This window comes from Vespa mandarinia, chromosome 4 (assembly GCF_050613455.1).
Source record: "Vespa mandarinia isolate Hongniang chromosome 4, ASM5061345v1, whole genome shotgun sequence".
In the NCBI taxonomy this organism is placed as follows: domain Eukaryota; kingdom Metazoa; phylum Arthropoda; class Insecta; order Hymenoptera; family Vespidae; genus Vespa; species Vespa mandarinia.
Window position 1 is genome coordinate 1,992,501 of NC_140813.1, and position 27,500 is coordinate 2,020,000.

Consider the following 27,500-nt stretch of genomic DNA (forward strand, 5'->3'; position numbering starts at 1 on the left):
AGCATTCCCAAAGTTATTAAAATTCGAAGCCAGACGTTGTAGAATAAGGGAGAGAGCCCTTCGAGAGAAGGGCTAAGACGTTCTTCCTACGGAATATTAAACTTCCGATAGGCTGCCCTTCTTTTAAAGAAAGGAAAAGAAGAAAAAGAGAGTAAGAGAGAGAGAGAGAGAGAGTGAGAGAGAGAAAGAGAGAGAGAGAAAGAAGAAGAGAAAGAAAAGAACAAAAATATACCTTTGTCGCGAAAGCCAACCCTCGCGTTCGTCATCGTGCGGTTGGTTAACGACTTTGATAAAGGGACAGGATAAAATGAGAAAATTTGATCTTTTGAGGAAATATTTTAGAACGAAGGCTATATCACGATTGATGGATTTAATACATTTACTTATACATATACATACATACATACATACATGAATATATATGTATATATATATATATATATATATATATATATATATATAAGTTAATCGCATAATATCTATCTGTATATGATGTATTCTTCAACGATTCGATTTATTTAACAAAAAAAGAAAGAGAGAGGGAGAGAAAGAGAGAGAGAGAGAGAGAGAATGAGAAAGTGAAATAAAGAGAAAGAAGGGGAGAGATAGAGAGTGAGAGAGAAAAGTATGAAACGATCGATGACACCGATTCTTCGTATTATAAAACGAAATCCCATTATCGAAGGATGGCCGATCGATCATTAGGATTTTAGCTATGGTAGTAGTAACGTAACGAAGCACCAATGAAAAGTGATCTTCGTCGTTGGACGGTAAACACAAAAGGCGAGAGTGAAGTGCGTAGAATTTTCAAGAGGGGTTGGAGTGGCTTGTAGAATGATGGAGAGGGCGGAATAGGAAGGAGGAGGTGGATGTTGAAGAGAGAGAGAGAGAGAGAGAAAGAAAAAGAGGGATCTATAGAGATAACCGATAATAACAAAAGTCGAATTTTCAGGGTGGTCTTTTCAAAGTGTTCAGAGGGTGTGTGTTTCCGCGCGCGCGCGCGTGGGAGCAAATATAGAAAGATCCCCAAACGTAATCTGTATAATCGTGCTAACCTAACGTCTCTAGTATAGTCATCGATCATACTTCCGACAATAAAGTTAATATCATTTCTGCGGAGAGCAATATGGCCGTCATGAGATTGACCGTCGTCCAACGTAAATCTAGAAGCAAATCTTCCTCTCTCTCTCTCTCTCTCTCTCTCTCTCTCACTCTCTCTCCCCCTACCTCGCACCTTATCACCATCCTCACCTCTCATCCCCCACTCACCGTTCCATCGTTAGTATCGCCTCAACGATATTTGTTTGTTTTGCGTGAATATGATGAAACCTCGCACGGATTTTTTTCCCATCCTTCGTGTTTTTTCTTCTCCTTTTTCTTTTTTCTTTCTTTCTTTCTCTTTTCTTTTTTTTTTTTTTTGTTTCTTTCTTATTTTTTATTTTTTTTTTACCCCTCTGTTTCTTACACGTGTACGAGAAGAAGTGGAAGAAAATCTGATATCGAATCATTCCGACGATGATTAGGAGACGACTCGTTCTTTCTCTTTTTGTTTCTTTTTTTTGTTTTGTTTTTTCTTTTTATTTTCTTCTTTTTTTTTGTTTTCTGAAGCAAAAGGAAAAAAGGCGTTGTCACGTTGACACATATAAAGTGGCAAGAACAAACGAGGGATCGAATCGACGTATTGAAATCTTTCGTTCGTTTAAAATTAGGTTGGTATCATTGCTTCGTATACGATAGATCTAATTTGACTTATTCTTCGCCCTCCCCTTGTTCTCTCTCTCTCTCTCTCTCTCCCTTTTTTATTTTATTTTTTTTTTTCGTCCTTTTTTGCTTTCAATCGTTTCCAAGGATCATCGTCGTATCACCGCCCCTTGACGAAATCCATCCTAATCGATCCCATTCGTTCATAGGTAAGATACCTACTCTACGTAACTCTCTCACTCTCTCTCTCTCTCTCTCTCTCTCTCTCTTTCTCTCTTTTCACTTTCTATACACACAAATCAATTTCCCCTTTCCACGTGGTTATAACCGAAAGGTATGGAAGTAAAAAAAGGGTGTGCGATCGTTAGAGATGAATACATGTCGTCGTCATTGTTGGGTTTCTTAATTTTTCCTTTCTTTACCTTTTTTTTTCTTTTTTTTGATTTTTTCTCTTTTTTTTTGTTTTTTTTTTTTTTTTTGTTTAAAGAAACAAAAAATTTCTTTTCGTTCGTATTGCTTCTCTCTTCTTCGATTCTTCTTCTTGTTCGTTCTCATTGTTCCTTTTTCTATTTTTTCGTTGTTGTTTCTTCTGTTTTTTTTTTTTTTTTTTTTTCTTTTCTTTTCCTATCCTTCCATCAATATTATCCTACACGATATCGTAACAAAATGCGCAGACACAGAATCGTAAGTCGTCGTAAACACCAAACACAATGTTGTTCTCACACAGAACGTAACAGCCAGTTAATTTCTTTCACCTTTCTTTTCTTTCATAAAGGACTTCGTGGACTGATTTACGAGCAAACGTTCGAACTTTCCTTAGCATTAGATTTCGATCGAGAGAAGTTGTCTTCGCCGATCGTTAATTTATTATAGTCATGATATTTACGATCGTTACCATTCAATACGTAAAGAACTATCTGCTTGGTAGCACGTTGGTAGAACTATCTGGCAATAGCAACACTAGTATAAAATAGTAGCGACGATAAGATTAGTCTGAACCAACGTTAAGCAAGGAAGAGAGAGGGAGAGAGAGACAGAAAGAAATAGATAGATAGAGGGAGAGAGAGAGAGAGAGAGAGAGAGAGAGAGAGAGAGAGGAGACGCTCGCTTGAACTTACCACGATGAAATACCAAGAAATAAGATAACGTCGTAATAACGATAAGAATTTTTCATATCAATTCAAAATTTAGGAAGTAGATACTTAAATGTATACGTAAAAGTATCCATCTTACCTAAATATGTACATACAAGACTATCGAATTTAAAAGTTATATTTATCCGAACGATTTCTCCCTCCCCCGTGCCTCCCCCGTGCCTCCCCCGTCACTTATCCAAGAACAAAAAAAGGAAAGAAAAAAAAAAGCAAAAAAAAGAAAAAGAAAGAATAATCATTGATTTTCACTCATCTAATTTTCAATTCTTCACTTACCTTTGCCACTACCCCTCCACCTCTACCCACCCCTCATATCAGCATCTCCCTTTTTTTTTTCTTTTTTCTCTTTTTCTTTTTTTCTTTTTTCCCTCTCCGCGTAGTTCGCGCTCGCGAGCACGCAAACAATGGCTTCGTTAACGCCGGAACATTTCGAGCCGAAGCTAAACAAGATTTATATTTAAGACGGAGAGTAAACAGTTTCCTACGTACTACGTACGAAGTACCAACAAAAATACGGACGAATAAAGCTTCAAGGATTACGCCTACGTTTATATGTGTGTATGTGCGTGTCTATCTCTCTGTGTGTATATTATATACACGTGTTATACATATATATATAAAAAGTGTATACATATATATATATATATACACGTAGGTAGATATATAAACATGTATATACGTTTACCCGTAGTTACGTTAGAGTGTACGAGCTCTTTCGCGAATCGCGTTTGATTTTTGCTCTCCTGCATTGCTGTTCGCCGGTCTGGAAGAAAAGCCTTTAGAGAGTTTTTCCGCCTGGGAAAGTCACCCCGAATATTCTGCGTCCCTGAAGCAGAAGATAGGCCCTATCCAATCCACTCTTTCATTTCCGTGATTGCTGTTTTAAATAATTGCATATCTATACCTCTTATATTCCTATATCGATTTATCTATCTATCTATCTATCTATCTATCTATTCATCCATCTATCTAACTATCTCTTGCTCTCTTACTGTGTTAATCGTAAAAACCCAATACTGCGTGTCCGTTTCGTTGGTCCGGCTCGTTTGTAGAAAATACTTCGAACGCTCTCTGATCCCTACTAGCCCTTTTTTATCTTTGAATTTTTTTTTCTTTTTTCTCTTTTTTCTTTTTTTTTTTTTTACAAACTTCACCTTTTAAACATCGAATCTCTTTTCCCTCCCACTTGCCCCCCCCCCCCCATGGTCTTCGATAAATCCCGATTTTTAATTAACTCGTATCGAGTAAAGAGCTTTCACGTTTGGCTTTGCCAAAAAAATTTCAAGAGAGAGAGAGAGAGAGAGAGAGAGAGAAAGAGAGAATTGAACATCGAAAGAAAAGAGACAAAGAGAGAAAGAGAGAGATGAAGAAATTTACGTTCTGATAGTTTTCAACGAATGGAACTTGATGTATATTTTATATACATTGCTTTAGCTCTAATCAAAATTCATTGGAAATATACGATCGACAATTTACGGTCTCTCTTTATCTCTATCTATCTATCTATCTATCTATCTGTCTACCTCTCTCTCTCTCTCTCTCTCTCTCTCTCTCTCTTAATTTTTCTTCCGTGACTTTGACACCGTCATGCAAACAGGTGCCACCATGTTCCAAGGTATCTAAATTGAAAACGGCAAATGTATGATTGTCTCCGTCGTAAAACTCTATTCCAATGTGACAGCCGAGCCATATTTATTTTCTTAACACGGAAATACGCCAAAGGAGGAGAAAAATTCATTTTTTTTTTTTTAACTTCCTCCTCCAACCCCCTCTCCATCCCACGCAACCCACCCACCCTCGACCCGTTAAGAAAGATTGCTTCTTTTTTTTTCACTTTGACAAAGGGATAAAGGAGAGTGAAGGTAGAGATTCGATTAAAAAATTCGTCGATCCGTGTCCTTCATAACGAGTTTCCTTTTTAACGCCCTTCGCAAAAATCCAAGGAGCCATTGGAAATTGGAAGCTCTTCTCTCTTTTTTGGCCGATAGAAGGGACTTTTTATTGGGTATTTTTTAACGAGAGCTCCCTCCAATTCCACCCCAACCACCTTCTTCCCCCTCATATCCACATTGCCGACGGGAAAAATATCATATTTCGCTAAAGGCGGCCCATTGCTCTCCTTTCCTCTTCCAACGTTCTCGTCCCTCTATATTTTCTTTTTACCTTTCTTTCTTTCTTTCTTTCTTTCCTTCTTTCTTTCTTTTTTTTCTTCATTTTTCCTTTTCCTTTTTCTCTTTTTCTTTTTTCCTTCTCTTCTTGTCTCTCCTTCCCCTCCCCCGCCCCTCCCTTCATTGCTTTAAATCCCCTCGAAGAGCAACGAGGACTTTTGAATCGATCGATCGCTTCTTCTTTCATATTCTATCTCTCTCTCTCTCTCTCTATCTCTCTCTATCTCTTTCCTTCTCATTCTATACTCGATCACCCTCCATTGTTTCCACGACCTTTTGCGCGACCCCGTACGATGACGAAAAATTTGAGGAAAAATTTACATTCCACCCCTGGCACGTTCTATCTCGCTCACGCGTACATACATCCATATACTTACTTATATAGACACACATACACACACACACACACATATATATATATATACTAATGTAAAACATAGTTACATAAAATTCTCTATAAGCTCTATCCGAGTCGTGGAAAGTTGAGAGGACGGTGGTACGCTCGTCTTATTTTCCTGGCGAAGGGATCACAAATCCAAAGCCGTCGTCGCCTTCCACCTTCTTCCTTCTGAAGTGAGGAGAAAAAAAAAATATATATATATATATATATATATATATATATATAGAAGAAGAAGAAGAAGGAAGGGAAGAGAATCGAGGAGCAGAGTAAGAAAAGAGAAGAATAGTAAGGAAAAATAAGCGATCTACGAAGGGGGATGTTGGTTGATCGAGAACGACGAAGGATGAGGAATGGAAGGAGGTACTGGTGGAGGAGGAAAGAGAAGGAGAAGGAGATGGAGGAGGAGGAGGTGGAGATATCACGCGGTGGCGGCTGTCGTGATTCGTGCGAACCGGCCCTTACGATTCGAAATCGTTCGGGAGAAGCGGCCAGGAGAGACAACAACGACGCGAAGTGGAATGAAGGAAAGAAAGGAGAGAATAAGATAGACAAAAAGAGAGAAAGATAGAAAAAGAGAGAGAGAGAGAGAGAGAGAGACGAAGAGACGGATAAAGAAGGGAGACCAAGAAATAAAGAAAGAGAGATGGAATGAGAGAAAGAGAGGCCTCGAAGCCCGGAGTGCTAAGCCCAATGCGAGAGAGTGGCCAGGCTAAAGCCAAGGCAGAAAGAAAGGTTTTATCTGCTCGCAGTTATTTATCGCTTTCCGTTGTAGCGCTGGCGTCGGGGCACGACCAATCAGAAGTCAGTATCCCCGGGTACCAGTCCGCGCCATCCGCATACATTATCGTGCGGAGCCTCGGCCATTGTCTTTCCACCGTTGTAAATCACATTTTATTCCCTCGCTTACGGTTTCGTTTTATTTATTTGTCGGAGAAACGTATCGCTACCGTACTCGCTGCCAACGCGAGATACACACGTATCGAGGAGAGGCGTGCACGTACTTACATATACCTACCTATATTTATATATATATATATATATATATATATATATATATATATGTATGTATGTATGTATATATATATATTACGTAGATACGTTTGTATGAGAGAAGGAACGTGGTAATACGCACGAGACTGTGTTCGAAAAGTCCAGCTTCGCCTCTCTCGACCACAAAACGTGTGAGGGTTCGAGGAGATGTAGAATGAGGTGGACGAGAAGTAGAAGGAGGAGGAGAAAGAGGAGAAGAAGTAAGAGGTGGAGGAGGAAGAGGTTGAGTAGGGTAGGGTAGTTTCTCCTGCAACTTCAGGATCAGAATTCAACGGGTTAGATTTTTATTCTATTCACGGAGACTGCGAACGTCCCACTTTGATATCAACGAATTTTCTTTAAACCACGAGAGATTTCAATGCGACGACAGGCGATCAATCCTTCTCACATTAATAATCCTTCACTCGTAAATCTCGTTCTAATTGATCATCCCACGTAAGAATTGTTTCCTTAGAAATAATTTAACTTTACGAATTAATAATTTCGTTGACATATTTTTTCCCCCCGTTCCGCCTCGCCCTTCAACCCCGCCATTTGGACGCGCAAGTTCTTTTCCTTTTTTCCTTTTTGTCTTCCTTTTTTCTCGCCCTCTTTCTTTTCTTTTTTTTTTTTTTTTTTTTTTAATAACGTCGACGTCAATCAGAAGAAGAAGAAGAAGAAGAAAAAAATTGCGGCGAGATTTAAGAGAAAAAGAAAGAAAAAAAATGGGGGCTGGGGAAGGGAGGGAAGAAAGGAAGAGAAGAAAATGCACGCACTCTTTTTGAAAAACTTTCTATGAACGTTTTAATGAAACGATCCGTATGTTTGCCGAGAATTAAATTAAGGGAGAAAGTTTTTTTCTTTTCTTTTCTGTTTTTTCTTTCAATTACGAAAAACAAAAAGGAAGAAAAAGAAAGAAAAGAGAAAAAAAAAAGAAGAAAAAAAAAAGAAAAACAGACAAAAAGTTGAAAATGCGATCTCAAAGATATTCGTCGAATTAATGATAATCACTCGGTAAACGTTAGTGGAAGTGAAGTTTTAAAGAGACAAAGAAAAACGAAAAGAGACGCGTATAGGCGCTCTAGCGCTACCGTACGAATGAGACGCTACGATGATTGGTGCTTACGAACGTGAATGCACTTTATTAAAGCCGCGGCGCAAGGAGAAGAACGCCGCCATTCGTACGCGGTTCTTCTCTTCGTGCCAAGTCTTAATTATACCTTACGACGTTGTATACTGACACTTAACTGCTGCGTTGCCATTCGAACGAAACCGTCCTATCTTTTCTCTCTTTCTTATTACTTCCTTTTACGTTCTTTTTCTTTCTTCTTTTTCGCAAGGTCAAAGGTTATCCGAGGATACCGACCGTATAGGGGAGAACGAGTGGAAGAGAGAGAGAGAGAGAGAGAGAGAGAAAAGAATAGAAGACCAAAAAGAAAAAAGGAAACGTAAAAATGACAGAAAAAATATAAAAAATAATAGAACTGTGTTAGACGTCCCCCGCCACCGCCCCCGCTCCTGCTCCCCCATAACCGCTCCAAACCCCTTTCACCCATTTACTTCTAGACGATCAAAACCAATAACTTGTGTTGCATTAAAAATAAACTGTGCGGAAAAAATAGCAGTACACATAAGCAATCATAGTCCTTTCTCATTCGAATTTTTTAACTTTTTATAGATCATGTTGGATCTTGATCTCGATCATTCGATGACTATTTCTTTCTTTTACTTTTTTTTTGTTTTGTTTTATTTTTTATTTATTCTTTTTTCTTCTTCTTTCTTCCTTTATTTCTTTCTTTCTTTTCCATTTTCACGTTCGAAGTAGAGATGAAAACTATTCTATGAAATATATCTTCTCGTTCGATCATCTAATGATTAATCTCACGTAGGATGATATTTAGATTATAGTCATATATATATATATATATATGCATCCATTTGAATAAAAATAATCAAAATCAAACGAATGAAGTCCGTTCCGTTTGAACTTTAAGGAGTAATCGTATTTTGCGAAAATAAAAAAAATCGAAAATAGGACGTACGGGGTTGAGAAGATCGACGATCGGAATAAAAGTAAAGGTTTCGGAGAAGGGAATATATTAGAATAGAATTAAAATGGAATTTTTTTTTTTTTTTTTTTATAGGAATATCAAGGACTGAAAACGATCGAATGCGTTATTTATGATATAAATCATATACACATATTTATATATATATATATATTTTTTTTTCTTTTTTTTTTTTTAATTTTTCGTTTCTTTTGAAAATCTCAAAATTGCAATAAATTTTGTTCACAAAGGAAATCCAGTTTACGTGGAAGTAATCATAAACGTGACAACGTTGCAGCAATACAAGAGAGAGAAAGAGAGAGAGAAAGAGAAAGAGAGAGAGAGAGAGAGAAAGAGAGAGAGAGAGAGAGAGAGAGAGAGAGAGCAAGCAAGCAAGCCTTCCTCTCCGGTAAGTCCGCTCGGCAATTACGAATTTGTAGCACGAGCCAGGATGGCGCTTTTATGAGCGAGCAGAGGAGGTAGGCGAGGAAAGTGAGTAAAAGAGAGAAAGAGAGAGAGAGAGAGAGAGAGAATAAGAGCATGTTGTTCGAGTTGTTGCTGCAGCGTCGTCGTCAAATTTTTGCTAGAGTGCATAGCCGTAATATTATTGAGTATAGTAACTACTCTAGTTATATATATATTTATAGACACACATATTTACATATATATATATATATATATATATATATATATGTGTAGGTATCATAGAACTTTCTGTATCCATAACGATCAAAAGAATACGTAGATGGTTGTAAAAGAATTCTACAAGTTGATGTTGGAGGCGTCGAGTTCTGAAGTGAGACAAAAAGAGAGAGAGAGAGAGAGAAAGAGAGAGAGAGAAAGGGAGATAGAGAGAGAGAGAGAGAGAGAGAGAGTTTGGCCTGTCGTCTCGTTTATTTTTACGAACGAAGAATATAAAATACGATCATAATCTCTTTTGCGAGATATACGATTACTGGCGTGACCTTTTTCTTTCTTTCTTTCTTTCTTTCTTTCTTTCTTTCTTTCTTTCTTTTTTTCTTTCTTTCTTTCTTTCTCCCTTCCTTTTTTCCACATCTTTTTCTTTCATTCATACATTTTTCTTATCTTTTTCTTTTTCCTTGCATTCGTTCCTTCTTTCTCTCTATTTGTTCGTACTATGTCGTTTTTTTATTTATTTTATTTCATTTTATTTTATTTTATTTTATTTTATTTTATTTTATTTTATTTTATTTTATTTTATTTATTTAAACAAATACATCGAGTAGCTTCCAAATACGTAAATTTTCTTGACCAAAGGCGCGAATACAATTTCAAATTTCCATCTCGTAAAGGGGAAATGAGAAAGGAGAAAAGAAAAGAAAAGAAAAGAAAAGAAAAAACCAAGAAAAATAAAAAAAGAAAAAGAGAAGCAAAAAAAAAAAAAACAAAAAAAAACAAAAAAAAAATAAAAAACAAAGTAAAAAAGAAAAAAAATAATTACCGTAAAAATCAAGTTAGACGGAATAAAACACCAAATGCTTGTGATAGTTTCAGCGGTGCAAGTAGACCATGCAGGCCAGGCTCTCTCCCAGCCTCAGTCGCGTCCTGGCCATCAACAGGTCAGTAACAAAAGACTAATCATATTTCTAAAGCGTCTAACTAGCGTGTAACGAGCAGAGGAAGATTAGGTATAATAAAACGTGTCGAGTACCTACCTACGTTAGGTTATATGTGAACGTGATATACATACAGATATAAATATGTATGTATGTATATATATTACGTACATATATATATATATATATATATATATATATATATATATATATATAACGGTTAACTATTAAATAAAATGTGTGCGATCAACTTCTTAAGAAAAGAATTATTATTATTTCCCAAAGGGAATATTAATCGAGGTCACGTCGATCTCGAATAAATTAGTTTTTAATTTTATCTAAGATACTCACGAAAGAGGGAAAAAAAGGTAATGGAGGATCGACGATTAACGTGCATAATTAAACTATAGACGGAAGGATTCGTGCAACAACGAAAAGACCAAAGACACGAAAGGAACGTGATTAAAGTCTCTCTATGGTACAAATAGATCCATTATGTTATTTCATCGTATCTTAAGAGGAAAAAAAAATAAAGAACAAGATAACGGAAAAATAAAGGAGAGGAAAAGAAACGGGGGAGGGAGAGAGAGAGAGAGAGAGAGAGAGAGAGAGAGACCAAAAAAATATATATATATATATATGTATGTATGTATGTATGTATGTATGTATGTATGTATATACGTACCATTACTGATTAAATCTTAACTCGTTGATTAGGGTAGCCACATTGAAATCATTTTGAATGATTAATGCAAATAATTACAACGAGGGACTTCCAGAATAATTTGTATTATGGCAAATCTCTATATAAATAATTAACGATAAAAGTTCTTCGAGATGCAACGAGATGATGGCACGAAGATCAAAGTTAGTAGGGTACAAAGTATTGTACATTTGGGCACTTCACGTGTCCAATCAAGTTTTCTTGTAATTTTTTTTTTCCTTCCTTTTATTTTCTTTCTTTTCTTTTTTTTTTCTTTCTTTCTTATTTATTTCTTTCGACTTTTTTTAAAAGGATCTATGACTATTGGGAGATGATCAAATTCTCCACGCGGATTGATCAACGAGGAAGGGAGAGAGATAGAAATAGAAAGAGAGAGACAGAGAGAGATAGAGAGAGAGAGAGAGAGAGAGAGAGAGAGAGAAGACACAGAGTTTTGTTCTCGAATAAAGAGAGTAAACTTTAAATCGCTTGTAATTTGTTTCGATGGAGCATCCAACTGAGCCCTTCGACACGAGCCACCATTCTGATTACTTTTTCTAACCCCCACGAGTACTGTTTTTCTCATTTTCTCTTTTTTTTTCCTTTCCTCTTCTCTCTCTCTCTCTCTCTCTCTCTCTCTCTCTCTCTCTCTATCTATCTATCTATCTATCTCTATCTCTCTATCTCTCTCTCTCCTTGCTTCTTTTTTTTACCCTACCCGCAAAACAACTTTTTTTCTCACTCGAAAAAATTAGCCTAACCACAAAGCAGTATATATATATATATATATATATATGTATACACCACCCAGATTATTTTAACTAACACATATATCCTTCCCTTTTCTCCATTCTCTTTATTATTTTTTTTTTGTCTTTATACTTACTACAAAGAGAGAGAGAGAGAGAGAGAGAGAGAGAGAGAGAGAGAGAGAGAAAGTAAAAACACAATTCTTTTGATTACACTCGAGAAAGTTCGTCTAACCCCTCCCCCCCTCCTTAACCCCTCACTTTAACCCACTCCCTATTGCCCGCCTGCCCTTTCACCCTACTCCATGATGCAAATGAGCGTATCGCGATCATTTCACACCCCGTGAATTCTAAGCTAAAGGGTGGTTTATTCTCTACACTTGCCGAACCATACCTCTCTCGTAGAACGGATATAAAGAGATTCGATTCTAGGGAGGAAAGAAAAAAAAAAGAAAAAAGAAGAAAAAAAAAAGAAAAATCAAATGGAGAGTTAAGAGGAGCGGGCGTTGAGAAAAGGAGAATGCTATTTTTTTCTTTCTGTTTTTTTTTTGTCTTTCTTTCTTTCTTTCTTTCTTTCTTTCTTTATTTCTTTCTTCATTTCTTTCTTTATTTCTTATGATCTTATTATTAATAATACGATCAAAAACATCGGTTATCCGAATATTTCCTTTTTCACGATGTATAACAATTGACTTATTCGTCGATAATTAAAAAAAAAGAAAAGAAAAAAAAAAGAAAAAAAAAGATTAAAAATATTACAAGCCTGACAAATAAATATCTTAGAGATTATATAATTAATTAATGAACGTTATATAATATAACTTATGTTAATAATAAGAGCTTTCATTTTATCCTTTCCCGTTATATTATTAATGATACTTCTCCGAAAGTAAGCTTTTCCTTTAAAATTACAAAGAGAAAATAGGAAGAGGATGGTCTCGAAAAGAAAGACAGAGAATGAGAGAAAGAATGATAGAGTGAGAGGGTGAGAGAAGAGTTCGATAATGAGGACTGCCGAGTACTCTCGTCGTCATCGTTCGAAGCTCGTACCTCGGCTTTGAAAGCTCGATAAAATGAAAGCTTTTTCGAGAAAAGCACGCGTTAGTAGGAATGGTACAATAGAGTTCGACGTTATCGACTAAACAACATCGTGGTGGCATCGTGGTTCGAAAAAGACACCAGCGTGAAAACGAGGATCGAACGAGGTTCGTTTCCTTCATCTTTTTATCTTCTTTATCCCCCTTCACCTTTCCCCTTGCTTTCCTTTCCTTTCAACCATCCAACCAACCACCCACCCACCCATCCATCTACCTACCTACCTACCTACCTACCTACCTACCTACCTACCTACCTACCTACCTATCTACTTACCTATCTACCACCTAACCATCCCTCCCTACTACTTTCTCGGTTTATCTCTTTTCTTTCTTGCTATCCTTCCTTATATACTTTTTCTTGGACGATCAACGTACGTCAGATAGCTCGTGACTAGCGCGAACAACCCGAAATGTCACGGAGAGGCACGACGACTACGACTAAGACTACGACTACGACTATGTCTACGACTACGACTAAGATTACGACGTTTTGTATGGATCGTATTTTAATAGAATATACCGAATAAGGTCGATCGCGATAATTGCTTGCACGATCCACGAGTACCGGCCTGTCTCTGCCGTTTATCAGCGATTTATTTCTTTATCCTTCTCCCCTACCTTCTCCTTCTATTTTTCCTCTTTCCTTTCCTCCTTACCCCTCTTAGACATCCTATTTCTTCCTTGAATGACGTCCTGTCTCTTTCAATCGATTCTTTCTAAACGACTATCATTAACGATAATATTTCCTTTTCATTGTATTTATGTATAGATATTGGATGATCTTTATTGAGAAAGAAATATCTAATTGTGTCTGATCAAAATACGGGATACTTATTTTTTTTTTTTTTTTTAATTTGATTTTCATTTATTTTTATGGAAATTTCATTTTATCGATTCATTCGAATAATTGTTATGAGCATTCTTTCGAAACGATATCATTGACGATAATGTTCTCCTTTTTTCTTTTTTTTTTTTTCTACTGTTAAACGATTTGCGCTCGAAAAAAGGAATATCAAATCTATTTGTAACACCTTTGTCCTCATCCTCGGCCTCGCTTGCATATCTTAGATAATTTTTTAATTTTACTTTTGTTTACTTTTCAGAAATTATTCTCTAATTATAGATATATTTATGGATATCATTTTATATGCATAGAAAAAGAAAAAAAAAACGATCACGATCTCTCTCTAATCTATTATACTTATTTATTATCGTTGTATAAAAAATTAAAAAAAAAAAAAAAAAATAATAATAATAATAAAGAAAAGAGGATCCGAAAATTTCTAATCCGTAGAGGATTAGAAAAAAAAATCCACACGAGCGACACGATTAATAATTTTCTAAATCATAATGATTATTTTTGACATTTCAAATATGAATTTTACAATTGGATGATATTATTTTTCGATGAAACATTTAAAAATAATCCTTTTAATCGATGTCTATCTCTATACCAGTACTATCTATACCATATACATATCCATGTTTACACCCACACACATACACACACACACACACACATATATATATATATATATAGGGAAATATGGTGGACTCTATAACACTGGCTTAAAGCGTTATGCAATGTCGGTCGGTAGATGCGAAGCAAATAGAGGAGGGCGAGTAACGTTGCGTCGTCGTCAGGGCGAATGACCGTCGTTCAATGTACTTTAACCAAGGTCAGGGGTCATACCTGACCCTGCCACTCTCTTCGACCCCCATCGGAGAAAGTCCCTAATGATCCCTCGTGACATAAAGCTATTTTTTTCGTTGCCTCCTATCATCGGTTGCTCCTGCCGCGTGACGATTCGCACGCGCATCTATCTACGATAGTCTATGCGAATAAAAAAAGAAAAAAGAAAAAGAAAAAAAGAAAAACAAGAAAAAGAAAAAGAAAAAGAAAAAAAAAGAAAAGAAAGAGAAAAATAATACAGAAAAAGGAAAAAGAAAAAGAAACTAAAGTAGGGAGAGAAAAAAAGATCAATCCGGGGGTTCAATGTATGTATATATAGTATATATATATATATATATATATATATATATATATATGTAGTATATAAGGGTAATATATGTTCACGTAAAACTTTCGGGTAAAAGAATAATTTCACTCCCTTTCTCTCTCTCTCTCTCTTTTTTCTAAACTTTAAATATCGAAGTCGGAAAGAGTGCGTGCAACCCCTTTTCCCCCAAGTAAAAAGTGCCACCATGATGATCGTTCTTGATTATGCGAGACCAATAACAATATTTCGGTCTAAAGAATAAGCTCCTTCTCTTTTAAAAGGTTCTTTAGTAATATAAAAGTCGATAAGACATAACCTGAGAGAAAATATTCCTCCCCTCCCCCTCTCCTCCTGCCCCTACCCATTGCCCCTCCTCATCGCCGGATGGAAAGGACGAACGATAGGAGTAAATTGATATTATTTTCTGTCATTATGTAAATCGGGAATAAACACTGGGCTATAGTATGCCTATTAAGTGTTAGAGGGATTTAATACCAATTGTAATTAGTTCTTTTTTTTTTTTTTTTCTTTTTTTTTTTTTTTTTTTCCTTTAGAAACCACCCCTACGGGTTGTCCTTTTCTTTTTTTTTCCTTTTTTTTTTTTTAATATACACATACATATTTATATATATATATATATATATGTGTGTGTGTATATTTTTTTTGCGATGTTTTTTTTCAAAGTGTGAAAGAAAAAATGCAAAGAGAATGTCGTCGTACTTGAAAATCTTGAAATAACATTCGATTTGATCTGTTTCTTTCTTTTCCTTTTTTAACCTTTTTTTTTTCTATTTTAATGATTCGATCTGTCGATGTTATAAGAAGAAAAAAAGAAATAAATATATAAAATGTTAAAATATCAATCGAATCGTCGAAAGAGTAATGCACGGATAATATTCATTACGATTGTTCGTAGGGTGATGATTAAAAAAAAAAAAGGGATTGGGGTTGGAATGGACGTATTATAATTTCATTGGAAATTATTTTTTAACGAGATCGAAAATTTTTTAAAAATTTCGTCTTGTCCTTTTATTTCTTTATTTCTTTCTTTTCTTTTCTTTTCTTTTTAACTTAATAATTATTCTCTCGATATGATAAAAAAAAAACTGACGGGGAGGAGGGGGAGAAGGCAAGAAAAGGGACAAAAAAAAAAAGAAAAAAAGACAAAAAAAAGAGAGAAAAGATAAAAGGAAAAAAAATTAATTAAGTCGTCAGTCTTAAGTAACAATCGATAATGTTCTTTGTCATGGACAAACGGGTAAAATTACGATGAAGGAAGCTTTGTTCTCGATGGCGTGTATATCTCGTGAAGCCAAGAACGACTTAGGAAAGAGGACGCGAAATGAGAAAGAGGAACAACGTAGATGACTTGGCGAGCATTGGTCAGGTAATAATCGTTAATATATTCCACGACGAAGAAACGTTCGTGGCGTTCGAGCTGACGTTCGAAACCGCAGACAGGTATGGACAATGACGATGACGATGATGACGACGACTACAACTACGACTACTACGATGATCACAACGATAAAACTTTCATACGTCTTAGCCATCGAGAAACGAATGATTGCATGTCGTACTACGGGACATAGTCATTTCAAAAAAAAAAAAAAAAGAAAAAGAAAAGAAAAAAGAAAAGAAAAAAAAAGAAAAAGAAAAAGAAAAAGAAAAAGAAAAAAGTGGAATAATATGTTGTAAAAACAAAGAGAGAGAGAGAGAAAAGAAAAGAAAAAATAACGTGAAAACTTTCTACGATAGTTGTCATTGTACCCTCTTCTCTTTCGAACTGTCATCGACCTTGGTTATTCAACCATCTTAGTCGAGTCCAGTTCAATTCAGTCTAGTCAGTTCAGTCAGTCAACCCTTGATTTGAAAAAGAAAATGTTATTATAGGACTCGCTCGATAAAGTTTAGTGAAACTAAACGCATTATATATACGTAAAGAAACTATCGAAGGAAATAATTCGTTAGAGAAATCGAATGGGGAAATATCGTGAGAAACGAAATCGAAAGGAGGGAAGTTACAATCTTATTAGATATTTATATTTGTACAAAAAAAAGAAATGGAAAAGAAATATATATATATATATATATATATATATATATATATATATATATATTTATATATATTGATAGATACATATTATACGTATTGTACGTATATGGAAAAAGCTTATTTAATGTTTCAAGATAGACTAAGTATCGGGTATGATTTATTCTCTCTTATGAAACTTTATTATTATTATTATTATTATTTTTTTTTTATTATTATAATTATTATTTTTTTATTATTATTATTATTACTATTATTATTATTATTATTATTATTATTATTATTATTATTATTATTAGTATGATTATTTGTGAAAAATATTTGACTTGAATAATAAGCAATGTCGAAAGTTCGAACATAAAAATAATTCTGGTGTTGTTCATTTATATATAGAATGCTACGTGGATTTCTTTTAATCTTTTTATTTTTTTATTATTTTTTTCTTTTTTCTTTTTATTTATTTTCTTTTTTTTTTTTTTCTTTTAGACCAAAACGATACTAATAACTAGATATAAAATATAAATAATAAAGATAGAAAAAGATAGAAAACAAAATTTCTTCATATTGTTATTTATTTCTTTAATATGTAATATCATTGAAAAATTTCGAATACGTTCTAGTTATCGGTTGAATCAATACATTGACATAACAGACAAGATTTAAGCTTTAAGATCGATTTATAGTTTGGGGGCGGTGGGGGGGGTAGGAGTGAGAGGGGGAAATCAGGTCATAGGATAACATCGAACTATCGGTTGTTTTGTTTGAGTCTGTTGTGGTAGGCGAGACGAAGTCGTGTCGAGAAAAAAAAAAAGAAAAAAGAAAAAAAAAGGAAACAAAAAGAAAAAGAAACAGAAAGGAAGAGAAAGAAAAGAAAAGAAAAAAAGAAAGAAAAGAAGAAAAGAATGAAAAAAAAAGAATGGTCACCCCAAAACGAAAAACCCTGGCACCCCCTTACCAAATGGATTTTTTCATCCCACGAGGAAGAGGAAACTCGTCCCTCGACTCTCTTCTCTTGCCTATCGTGCATGGTTATTAACGAAAAAAAAAAAAAAAAAAAAAAAAAAAAAAAGAAAAGAAAAGAAAAAAAAAGAAGAGGAAAAGGGCAGGCATTAATAGCATCCCTTCCGTCGCGGTGCCATAAATATAAAAACATCCCCTTAGCTATATCGGATACCCTTCGCACGTAACACGTTCTAACCCGTGGTAAACGCGATTCGAAACCGACATATGGACTTACCGGTTGGAACTTATGTAGCGCTTGTTAACGACACAAGAGATTAAGAAATAAAGAATATAGTTCATTGGAAATATTTATCACTCTCATAATTCGATCGGTTAAAATAGTTTGTGAAGTAAATGTAAAAAAAAAAAAAAAAAAGAAAAAAAGAAAAATATTACAAATTAAATACGTTGGTTATTAACAGTCTCATTGGAAATATTTATCTCATAATTCCATTGGTTAAAATTGTTCGTTGATTAAATGTAAAAAAAAAAAAAGAAAAAAGAAAAAGAAAATTAAAATTAAATGTATAAATAATATTATAGATTGGTAGCTCAAAAAAAAAAAATATATATATATATATAGTATATATACGTATATACAACTATATTGTAATATTCATTCAATACAAATTTTTATTTTCCTTGTGTTGTTTTTTTTTCTTTTTTTTTTTTTTTTTTAATCCGAAAGTTCATAGATCAAAGAGGAAGAATAATGAATTGAGACTTAATCTGAAAATCGTTAAAATAGATCAATAATGTGGGTTTGTCAAAAAAAAAAAAAAAAAAAAAAAAATAAATAAATTTCTAATATAAGGCGAGCATAGAAATTTTCTATTTTTTTTTTTCTTTTTTTTTCTTTTATCTGAATGTTCGTAAATCGAAAAAATATAACGAATTAATTGACGCTTAATTCGATGACTATAATTTAGCCGATTATATTTTAGTTAAATACAAAGATAGGTATGTTGTTCCGTATAAGAGAGAAAAAAAAAAAAAGAAAATTACAAAAATATTAAATAGATTTCTAATATAATATTATTTCTAATATAATTTTATCCCTAGCCTATGTAATATTAATTAACAGATACATAACACTTCATGTCTATTTCATAATAATATTTATAAAAAAAAAAAAAGAAAAAAAAAAAAAGAAGAAAAAACGATATCCCCAAATCTTTCTTTTAAAATTTTCGAAAACGCTCGTGTGAAAGATTAAAAAAAAAAAAAAGAGAGAAAAAAAGGAAAACAAAAGAAGGAAAAAGGAAAGAAAGAAAGAAAGATAGAAAAAAAAAAAAAGTCCTAGCTCAAAAACGATCTCTTCGAGTGAGTATATCGAAAGGATCGAAGGGTGAAAGCGGGAGCCCTTCCACTTACTTACCGTCCGTTGCCAGGGGTGATAATAAAAAATAAGCAAGATATACAACGCAACGCGAGTAAGGCAATGCCTTCAGGGGTATAACTCGACTAATGTACCCCGTCGAAATCCATTCTGCAGGCGTCTTCCTTTTCTTATTTAGTACGAACCATCGCACTCTTTCTACCCTTACAAAACCCCCTCGTCTTTTTCATATAGATATACATACATACATATATATATATATATATATATATATATATATTTATATATATATATATATATAAATGCGTGCGTACACAGAACGCATCTCTCTAGGGAAAACGATCTTATTCGTAAGCATTTCGTTATACAAACTTCGTTATTATAAATCTAGATATACCAACATAATTTATAAATTCCCATGAGAATATAAAATTAAATAAGATAGAAAAGTATGATGAATATTAAAATTTAAGATGGATAAATTATATATAGAACAAATAAAAAGAGAAATATATATATATATGTGTGTGTGTGTGTGTGGGTGTGGGTGTTTATTTGAAATTTGTTGGAAAGAGAATAGCCGTTCTTCGATAAAAGTATTCGACATTAATTATTATCCTTGGAGTTTTTGCAAGAGAAAGAGGAATGAAAGATAGATAGATAAAATAAAATAAAAAAAAAGAAAGTAAGAAAGAAAGAAAGAAAGAAAGAAAGAAAGAAAGAAGACAGAGAAAAGGATGAAAGGGAGATTGTGGTGGTTGGTAAGACATACACAAAGGGAAAGGGAAAAAGAGAAAGAAAGAGAGAGAGAGAGAGAGAAAGAGAGGGAGAGAGAGGGAGGGAGACAGTGAAAGGAAAAGAAAAAGAAAAAGAAAAAGGAAGAAGAGCTCGCCATGGAGTCATAAACGTGAGTTATGTCAGCAGTTAGATAGTTGAATCTCAGTATTCCGTGGCGCGCTTTTGCTCCGTTAATATCTTCATTACTAAATCATCCCCGCCTTCCAACGCACTCTCCTCTTTCTCTTCTTCCTCTTTCTCTTCTTCCTCTTTCTCCTCGTTCATTCGTTCGTTCGTTCCTTCGCTTGGTTACTTGCTTGGTTGCTTCTTACGAAATTGCATTACATCGGCGCCAGTTTCTAAATTTGAAGAGAGTCCAACCCTTTACCAACAACCAACAAAATCATTTTCATCTATGGCACATTTTTTTGAACTTTTATATATACTAAGACTCCTCTATTATCCGCCCTAAGACCGAACCGGGATTTCTACACGAGATTTCACTTTAAATTTCTTTTCCATTAAATTGAAATACACGACGAGTAATACATCTAGCCAAGCTTACGAATAACGATTATTTATATATATATATATATAGTGTATCAAACATTTTCTTATTTTGCATTTACACATCCAGTTTATATACGTGTGTACATGTGTGTGTGTGTGTGTATATGCATATACACATATTTAATGCAATTGAAGAAAATTTCTTTTCTAAAGCCATTCGAAATTTTTAATAATCGTATAAAATTGAGACGATGATTTTTTTATTTTCTTATTTCTTCTTTTATGACCTCGATATAAAATATACGAATTGATTTAAATTAATCGAATACTATATGTCTGAATTTTATATTTTATATTTCGAATTAATTAAAATCATATTGACTGATATACACGTATATATCGATATTATATTGTATTGATAATTTATATTATTTTATACTTCTTTTTCTTTTCTTCCCTTTTTCTTTTTCTTTTAAATTTCAATTTTCGATCGATTGAAATTATATAATAATTAAATGTAAGATCAATTACGACAATGCGTTTTTATTTGTTTATTTCTTTTTTTTTTCTTCTTCTTCTTCTTTTTCCTCTTCTTTCTCATTTCAAAATAAATTTCTATTATTAAATTAAAAATAATATTCTTTTGAAAATAAACGAGAACGATCGATGATAATTATCATCATTGTCGATATATAACAATGGATTAAGAATTTTTAATTAAAATTTCTATGATATTGTAAAAACCGACGTGAGTCATGACACAAATCAAACAATGATTAGAATCGACAAAATCGCGATCGTAATCTGGATGATATTCGCGTACTCGTTGAACTCAAGAAAGGGAATCCCAGAAGAGAGTAAGCAATGAATTCGAATCGCGAGGACACACCAAAGAGAGAGTAAGATATATATATATATGTCTCTTTCTCTCTCTCTCTCTCTCTCTCTTTCTCTCTATCTATCTATCTCTTCCATGGCAAGCTACCGTTGCGAATGCGCTTTCTACCAGGAATTAAAGCACCAACCTTAAATTAAACCGTTCGTACGGACGGGTCGTAAGGCCTGACACTCGCGATAATTCACGTCGACCCACGTTGACGGTTGAGCCGTGTCGCATACAAATGGCGAAAATTCGTATGGTCGTTACCTTCTATGCAAAACGAATGAACGAACGAACGAACGAACGAACGAACGAACGAACGAACGAACGAACGAGTAAAAGAATTAAAAAAGTACAAAGTAAGGGTAGACAGTAAAGACACAGAGATAAAGAGACAAAATGTCAGACAGAGAGATAGAGAGAGAGAGAGAGAAAGGCAGAGATTGAAACGAAACTTTGACATTAACAAAAAAGATAATGATTTTTTGATTCACCATATAAAAAATATAAATTGAAAAAATATAAATCTTCAATTAATTAACGATCAATAACATCAAAATATTTTAATCCCTTAATGAGATCGAGAATCAATTTGGTGAAATTGATCAAGAAAAAAGGAAGAAGAAGAGGAATATTAAAAAAAAAATTGCTCCTTTTTAACTCTTCGAGAAAATTAAAAAATATGAATAAACAATACATATATATATATATATATGAATTTTTAATGGATCGAAAAGAAGAAGAAGAAGAAGAAGAAGAAAAAAATTGTTATCTAATTATAATATTATAAAAAGACATATTCGACTTTGTTGTTCGATAAACAAAGTGCAACGTTGTACAATCAAGAAACGTAAGAAGAACGGAGAAGAAATAGAGGAGAAGAAGGAAGAGAAAGAAGAAGAAGAAGAAGAAGAAGAAGAAGAAGAAGAAGAGAAGAAGAAGGAGGAGAAGGAGGAGGAGGAGGAGGAGGTTGGTGAACACATAGGCAGCACACCAAAAATGTACTTCGACGCATTCCCTTTTCTCGCGGCGTGATAATCTTTTCGTTCCGTGTCGAAAGACGGGACCCTCGGCCACTCTCCTCTTTCTTATTTCATCGTGCAAACAATGTAAAATCGACGTACAACTACCGTGCAGCCGTAACGCTCCTCTGGGAATCTTCGTATGGCAATTAGAGATGCTGCCGGTACTTTTTTGCCTTCGCTCTCATCTCTCAGTACACTATACATATATATATATATATATATATATATATATATATATATAAAATCTATGTATATATATATATGTATATATATATATATATATATATATATATTGGGAAAGAAAGAATGAAAGAAAGAATGTACCACAGAGATAATTGTACGTTACCTGCTCACCCATTATCAACGCTTCATTCTCTCATCCCCCTTACGAGTTCACCGATTCGACAGACTTTACCGACTTTATCTTTCAAACGAAAATATACGATCTTAAAATGGGATACGCAAACAACTTTCGCGGGATTTTATAAGTGAGATAATACCATGAACTGAAGAAAGAAAAAAAAAGAGAAAGAAAGAGAGATAGAGAGAGAGAGAGAGAGAGAGAGAGAGAGAGAGAGGGAGAGAGAGAAAGAGAGAAATGTTGTAATAAAGATGATTAACAGAAATGAGAAAAAAAAACAGAGAAAGAGAGAGAGAGAGGGAGAGAGAGAGAGAGAGAGAAAGAAAGGAAAAAAAAAGAAGCACGAGAAAAGAAAACGAACGGGAGGAAATATCGTTTGTCTTTGTAAAAAAAAAAAGAAAAAAAAATAAAATAAAAAACGAAGAAAAAGAAAGTACAGAAAGCTTTGATATAACTTTTTAAATCTAACCATAAAGGATTTCCATGAACGGGACGATTAATTAATGCCAGGGCTCGCTTTTAATTTGAGGGTGAGTAAAGCAAACGAGTTGGATGCTTGCAAACGAGCCAGTAGGGTTGAATCACCGATCCTAACACAACCTGTTGCTGATGAAACATTGAGAGAAAGGAAGGAAGGAAGGAAGGAAGGATGGAAGGGGATGCTTGGTATTTCACAGGGATGGAGAAACAGAAGGATAAGAGAATAAGGGTGGATTGGGGGTTGGGGAGGGGTGGCGGGGGGAGATAGTAACTACGGGTCCATGGATTCGTGGCGACTACCACGAATGGAGGAAGGGTGGTTTGAGGTGAGACTCATGATGCTGCGAGCTGGCAATTAAGCCATCAACCCCTAATGAATGAACTCGCTCGTTCGCTCTTCGACCCTAGCACTCTGACCTCCTCTCTCTACCTCCTCTCCATTCTATCCTACCCCATCCTTTCTCCCATTAACTAACTAACCCCAGAGTTATTTGCATGTCTCGACGAAAGAGGGGTTGAATTTAACAGAGATTTTAACAGGCAGAGAGAGAGAGAGAGAGAGAGAGAGACAATTACCATTGGTTTTATGGTCAGGTACTTAAAAGATGTTTAAATCCTTTAATAATCTCAGATTTCGAGATTAATCGAAATATCTTTTCATATTTTTTCCTTTTTTCCTTTTTTCTCTTTTTTTTTTCTTTTTTTTTTTTTTCTTTTTTTTTTTTTCTTTTTTAATACCATAAGAAATTATTCACCGATTGTATTAACTCGACGATTATTACTCGTTAATTATCCGATAAATTTTCATTACTAATCGATATTCCCGAATAATTAAACTTCTTCGAAATCTTATACGATTGAACGAAGGACGGCTTTACGTAAGAGAACAAAGGGTGGTTTTATGTCGGTCGAGGAAAAGAAAAAAAAAAGAAAAAAAGAAAATAGAGAAAGAAACAAAAAGAAAAAAAAAGAAAAAAAGAAAATATAATTTTCAATTAACAACGTATAATGTAATAATATATATCTACCTATTGAAGATCATATATATATATACATATACACCTAGATCCATCTGATCTAAATTTTATATTATTCTTTTATTTATTTATTTATTATTATTTCTTATCTTTTTTTTTTTTTTTTTTTTTTTTTTTACAACATACGTTCGACCTATCGTCGGTCGAAAATAATCGACGATATCTCCCAATGATATCTTCTCTCGACCATGGCGAATTAGTTTTAGCGAAGAAACGTACGATACGAACGAACGAGGTCTCAGGATCGCGTGCCGAGGAACACTTTGTCCTCTCCTAACTCTTTATGCCTTATCCAGTTCTTAGCGCGGAAACGCTAATTCGTTGATTACCCTAATGACTGTCAGGAAGCCAGCGGGAAAGGAGAAAACCATACGCAACGTTACCCCCCTTCCTCTCAAACCCCTCCATAATCCTCTTACATTTTATTTCTCCCTTTCCTCATCTATCCCCAATTTCAACGTGTCCTTTTTCTTACTAACTTTCTTTCTTTTCCTTTTTTCTTTCTTCTCTTCTTCCTTTTTTTTTTGTTTTTTACATGTTGCATATGGTATATAATCAAATAATATATGCATACATTATACATGGTATATACATGTACATATATATATATATATATATATATATATATATTTATATATTTTTCTTTTTTCTCACCTTCGATATTATCCGCTTAACGTTACGCGACTTTTGTTGATCTGAATTATATATATAATTATATATATATATATATATATATATATATATATATATACGTACATATATATATATATATATATAATTATATACATAATTCTATATATATATATATACTACACTTTTTACGATACGATATAAAGATTCTCGAAAATCGTCAGGGTAAAAACGTAGACACATGGAGATCGTTACGTCGGATAAGCGAGTAAAGGCAGCTAAAATTAAACGTGCCCGATGTATAATGCCGTACGCGCGTCTCTGGTATCTAATTAAACTCAAGGTCCTGTTGTCGTAAACTCCAGACGGTTTGCCTCGCTAATTTGAATCATTAGAACGAAGATAAATCTTCGCGTTAGGCCGGATAAGCCACCGTAAGAGATACGATACGAATAAATGTATCGGTGTACAATCAATTTTTCTCATCAATGAGAATTATTTCTTTCTTCCTTTTTTTTTTGTTTTTTTCTTTCTTCCTTTAATACCCTCCAATACAACCCCTTTCCGTTTTCTCTCTCTCCCTTCTTATTGGCCTCTACCACCATCTCCGACCTTCAACCTCATTTACATTGATTTTTAATAATTCATCCTTCTTCCTCAAGCAATATCTTTTATCTATATGTTAACCTTAATCTAATTAATTATCTCTCGTAAATAAAAAATATTTTTTTTATATCGAGAGATTCAATATTATATATGTATGTTGAGAGAGAGAGAGAGAGAGAGAGAGAGGGAGAGAGAGAGAAAGAAAGAGAGTATATAATATATATTATAAAAAATCTTTAGATCGATCTACGAAAGCTATTATATGTTTGTCGAGATAATCGTTAACTTCTTGTCGCAGCTAATGGCGCTCGCTTGATCTACGACGAATCTAATTGTGCTCACCAGACTCAATATCGATAAGGTTTCTTAATACTCGCAAAGACTTCTTATAGCTCACTTTTTTTTCCTTTTCTTTTGCTTTTCTTATTTCTTTCTTTTTCTTTTCTTCTTCTTCTTCTTCTTCTTCTTCTTCTTCTTCTTCTTCTTCTTCTTCTTCTTCTTCTTCTTCTTCTTCTTTACTCTCCCGTTCATCACGCCTGTTCCTCTTACTTCACCTATATCTTAAATATTAATTATTATAAATTAAAAAGGTTTTACTCGAGCGTAGCAAAAAGTTTTGTTTTAAATAACGATTGATCGAATATATTTTAGAAGTAACGTACGATAAATATTATCATTGGATTTATGTATTAGTTAAGGTACGCGGATGGCACGCGTCGTGAGATACGGTATACCGACGGCAATATTGTAGTAAATTCATTGTACCAACGCGACAGTAAATGCAACGATAAATTGCAGCTGCACTTGGTGACGCGATGCAATCGAGATAACGCCGACGTCCCTGGACGAGTCGACGTGCGTATGTATCTATGTATGTATGTATGGATGGATGGATGTGCGTATGTATACGTATACTTTTGCCTCGCCTCGAATATAATTATTAGTCGAAAGAAAGTAGAAACCAGGCCAGGATTTTAATAATAATAATAATAATAATGATAATAATTATAATGATAATAATAATATCACGCGGGTAATAAATAAAAGAAAAAGAAAAAAAAAAGGAAAGAAAAGAATGAATCTTCAAAAAATTATTCGATTTCTTCGTTCGACGAAGAGAAAAAAAAAAAGAATGTAAAAGAAAAAGAAAAAAGAAGAAAAAGAAAATGGAGCCATTGTACAGATTTCTTTTTTAACGTCGAAAATAAAATAAAAAAGAAAAGTTGTTATCGATTGTATTACAATGATGTGATCGATTGTGTACAAGAGATGAATCGCTATTGTTACATAAATATTTTTTACGATAAAATCCTTCATTCGAGTCTCGTCGGAATGATTCGTTGAATATAAAAAAAAAGAAAAAAGAAAAAAGAAAAAAGAGAAAAGAAAAAAAAAAAAGAAAAGAAAGAAAGAACAAATTATTATTATTATTGGCGATAAAAGGAAAACAAAAAGAAAAAAACAAAAAAAAAAAAGAAAAGAAAAAAAATTCAACGAACAATACAATATTTATTTAAACAATATATCGTAATATAATGTACTTAAAAGAAAAAAAATTCTTTGATTGAAATCCCATTGTCGATATTGTTCATTGAGGATAACGAAAAGAAAAAAGAAAAAAAAGAGAGAGAGAGAGAGAGAGAAAATGAAAGAAGGAAAATTATTATCATTGGATAAGAGGACGAAAGTATCCTCACTATTCGTTTTATAAAATATTTTTTAAGAGAAAATGTTTCATCGCAAAATAATAGTGAATTATTATTATCTCGCGAACGCGATTCGAAAGAAAACTCATATCGTTCAAAGGAAAGGAATGGAAAGGAATGGAAAGGAAAGAAATGGAATGAAGATATGAAGATATTTCAGCGTCGACTTAAAGAAATTATTTCTTTTTCGTGGTGTTAAGAGAGATAGGATGAAAGTCGTAACAAAGCCGTCGGAGGATTAAGGTCGTTCATGCGTCTTAACTTATGTACAATACTTACAATATATATATATATATATATATATATATATATATATATATATATATACATGCATACGTAAATATATATATATATATATTTTATATATATGTATAAAATCTGCCGATTAATCTTACTCGGTGTCCAGTCACGGTGTTCGCTACGACGATTTGAAATTATACAATGTAACTACGTAGAGGTAAGTCGCGA

The 27,500-nt window shown here is 33.7% G+C and overlaps 1 protein-coding gene across 18 annotated transcripts in view; it reads left to right on the plus strand.

Moving 5' to 3' along the window:
• zfh2 (Zn finger homeodomain 2) overlaps positions 1-27,500 on the plus strand; it is a 408,385-nt gene that overhangs the window by 363,310 nt on the left and 17,575 nt on the right. For 2 of the 18 annotated variants that reach the window (XM_085656325.1, XM_085656326.1), the window contains exon 10: positions 10,010-10,080. The exons of the other annotated variants lie outside the window; for them this stretch is intronic. In XM_085656325.1, coding sequence (XP_085512451.1) covers positions 10,010-10,080 — 71 coding nt within the window. The remainder of the gene's footprint in view (positions 1-10,009; positions 10,081-27,500) is intronic. 18 annotated transcript variants of the gene reach the window in all.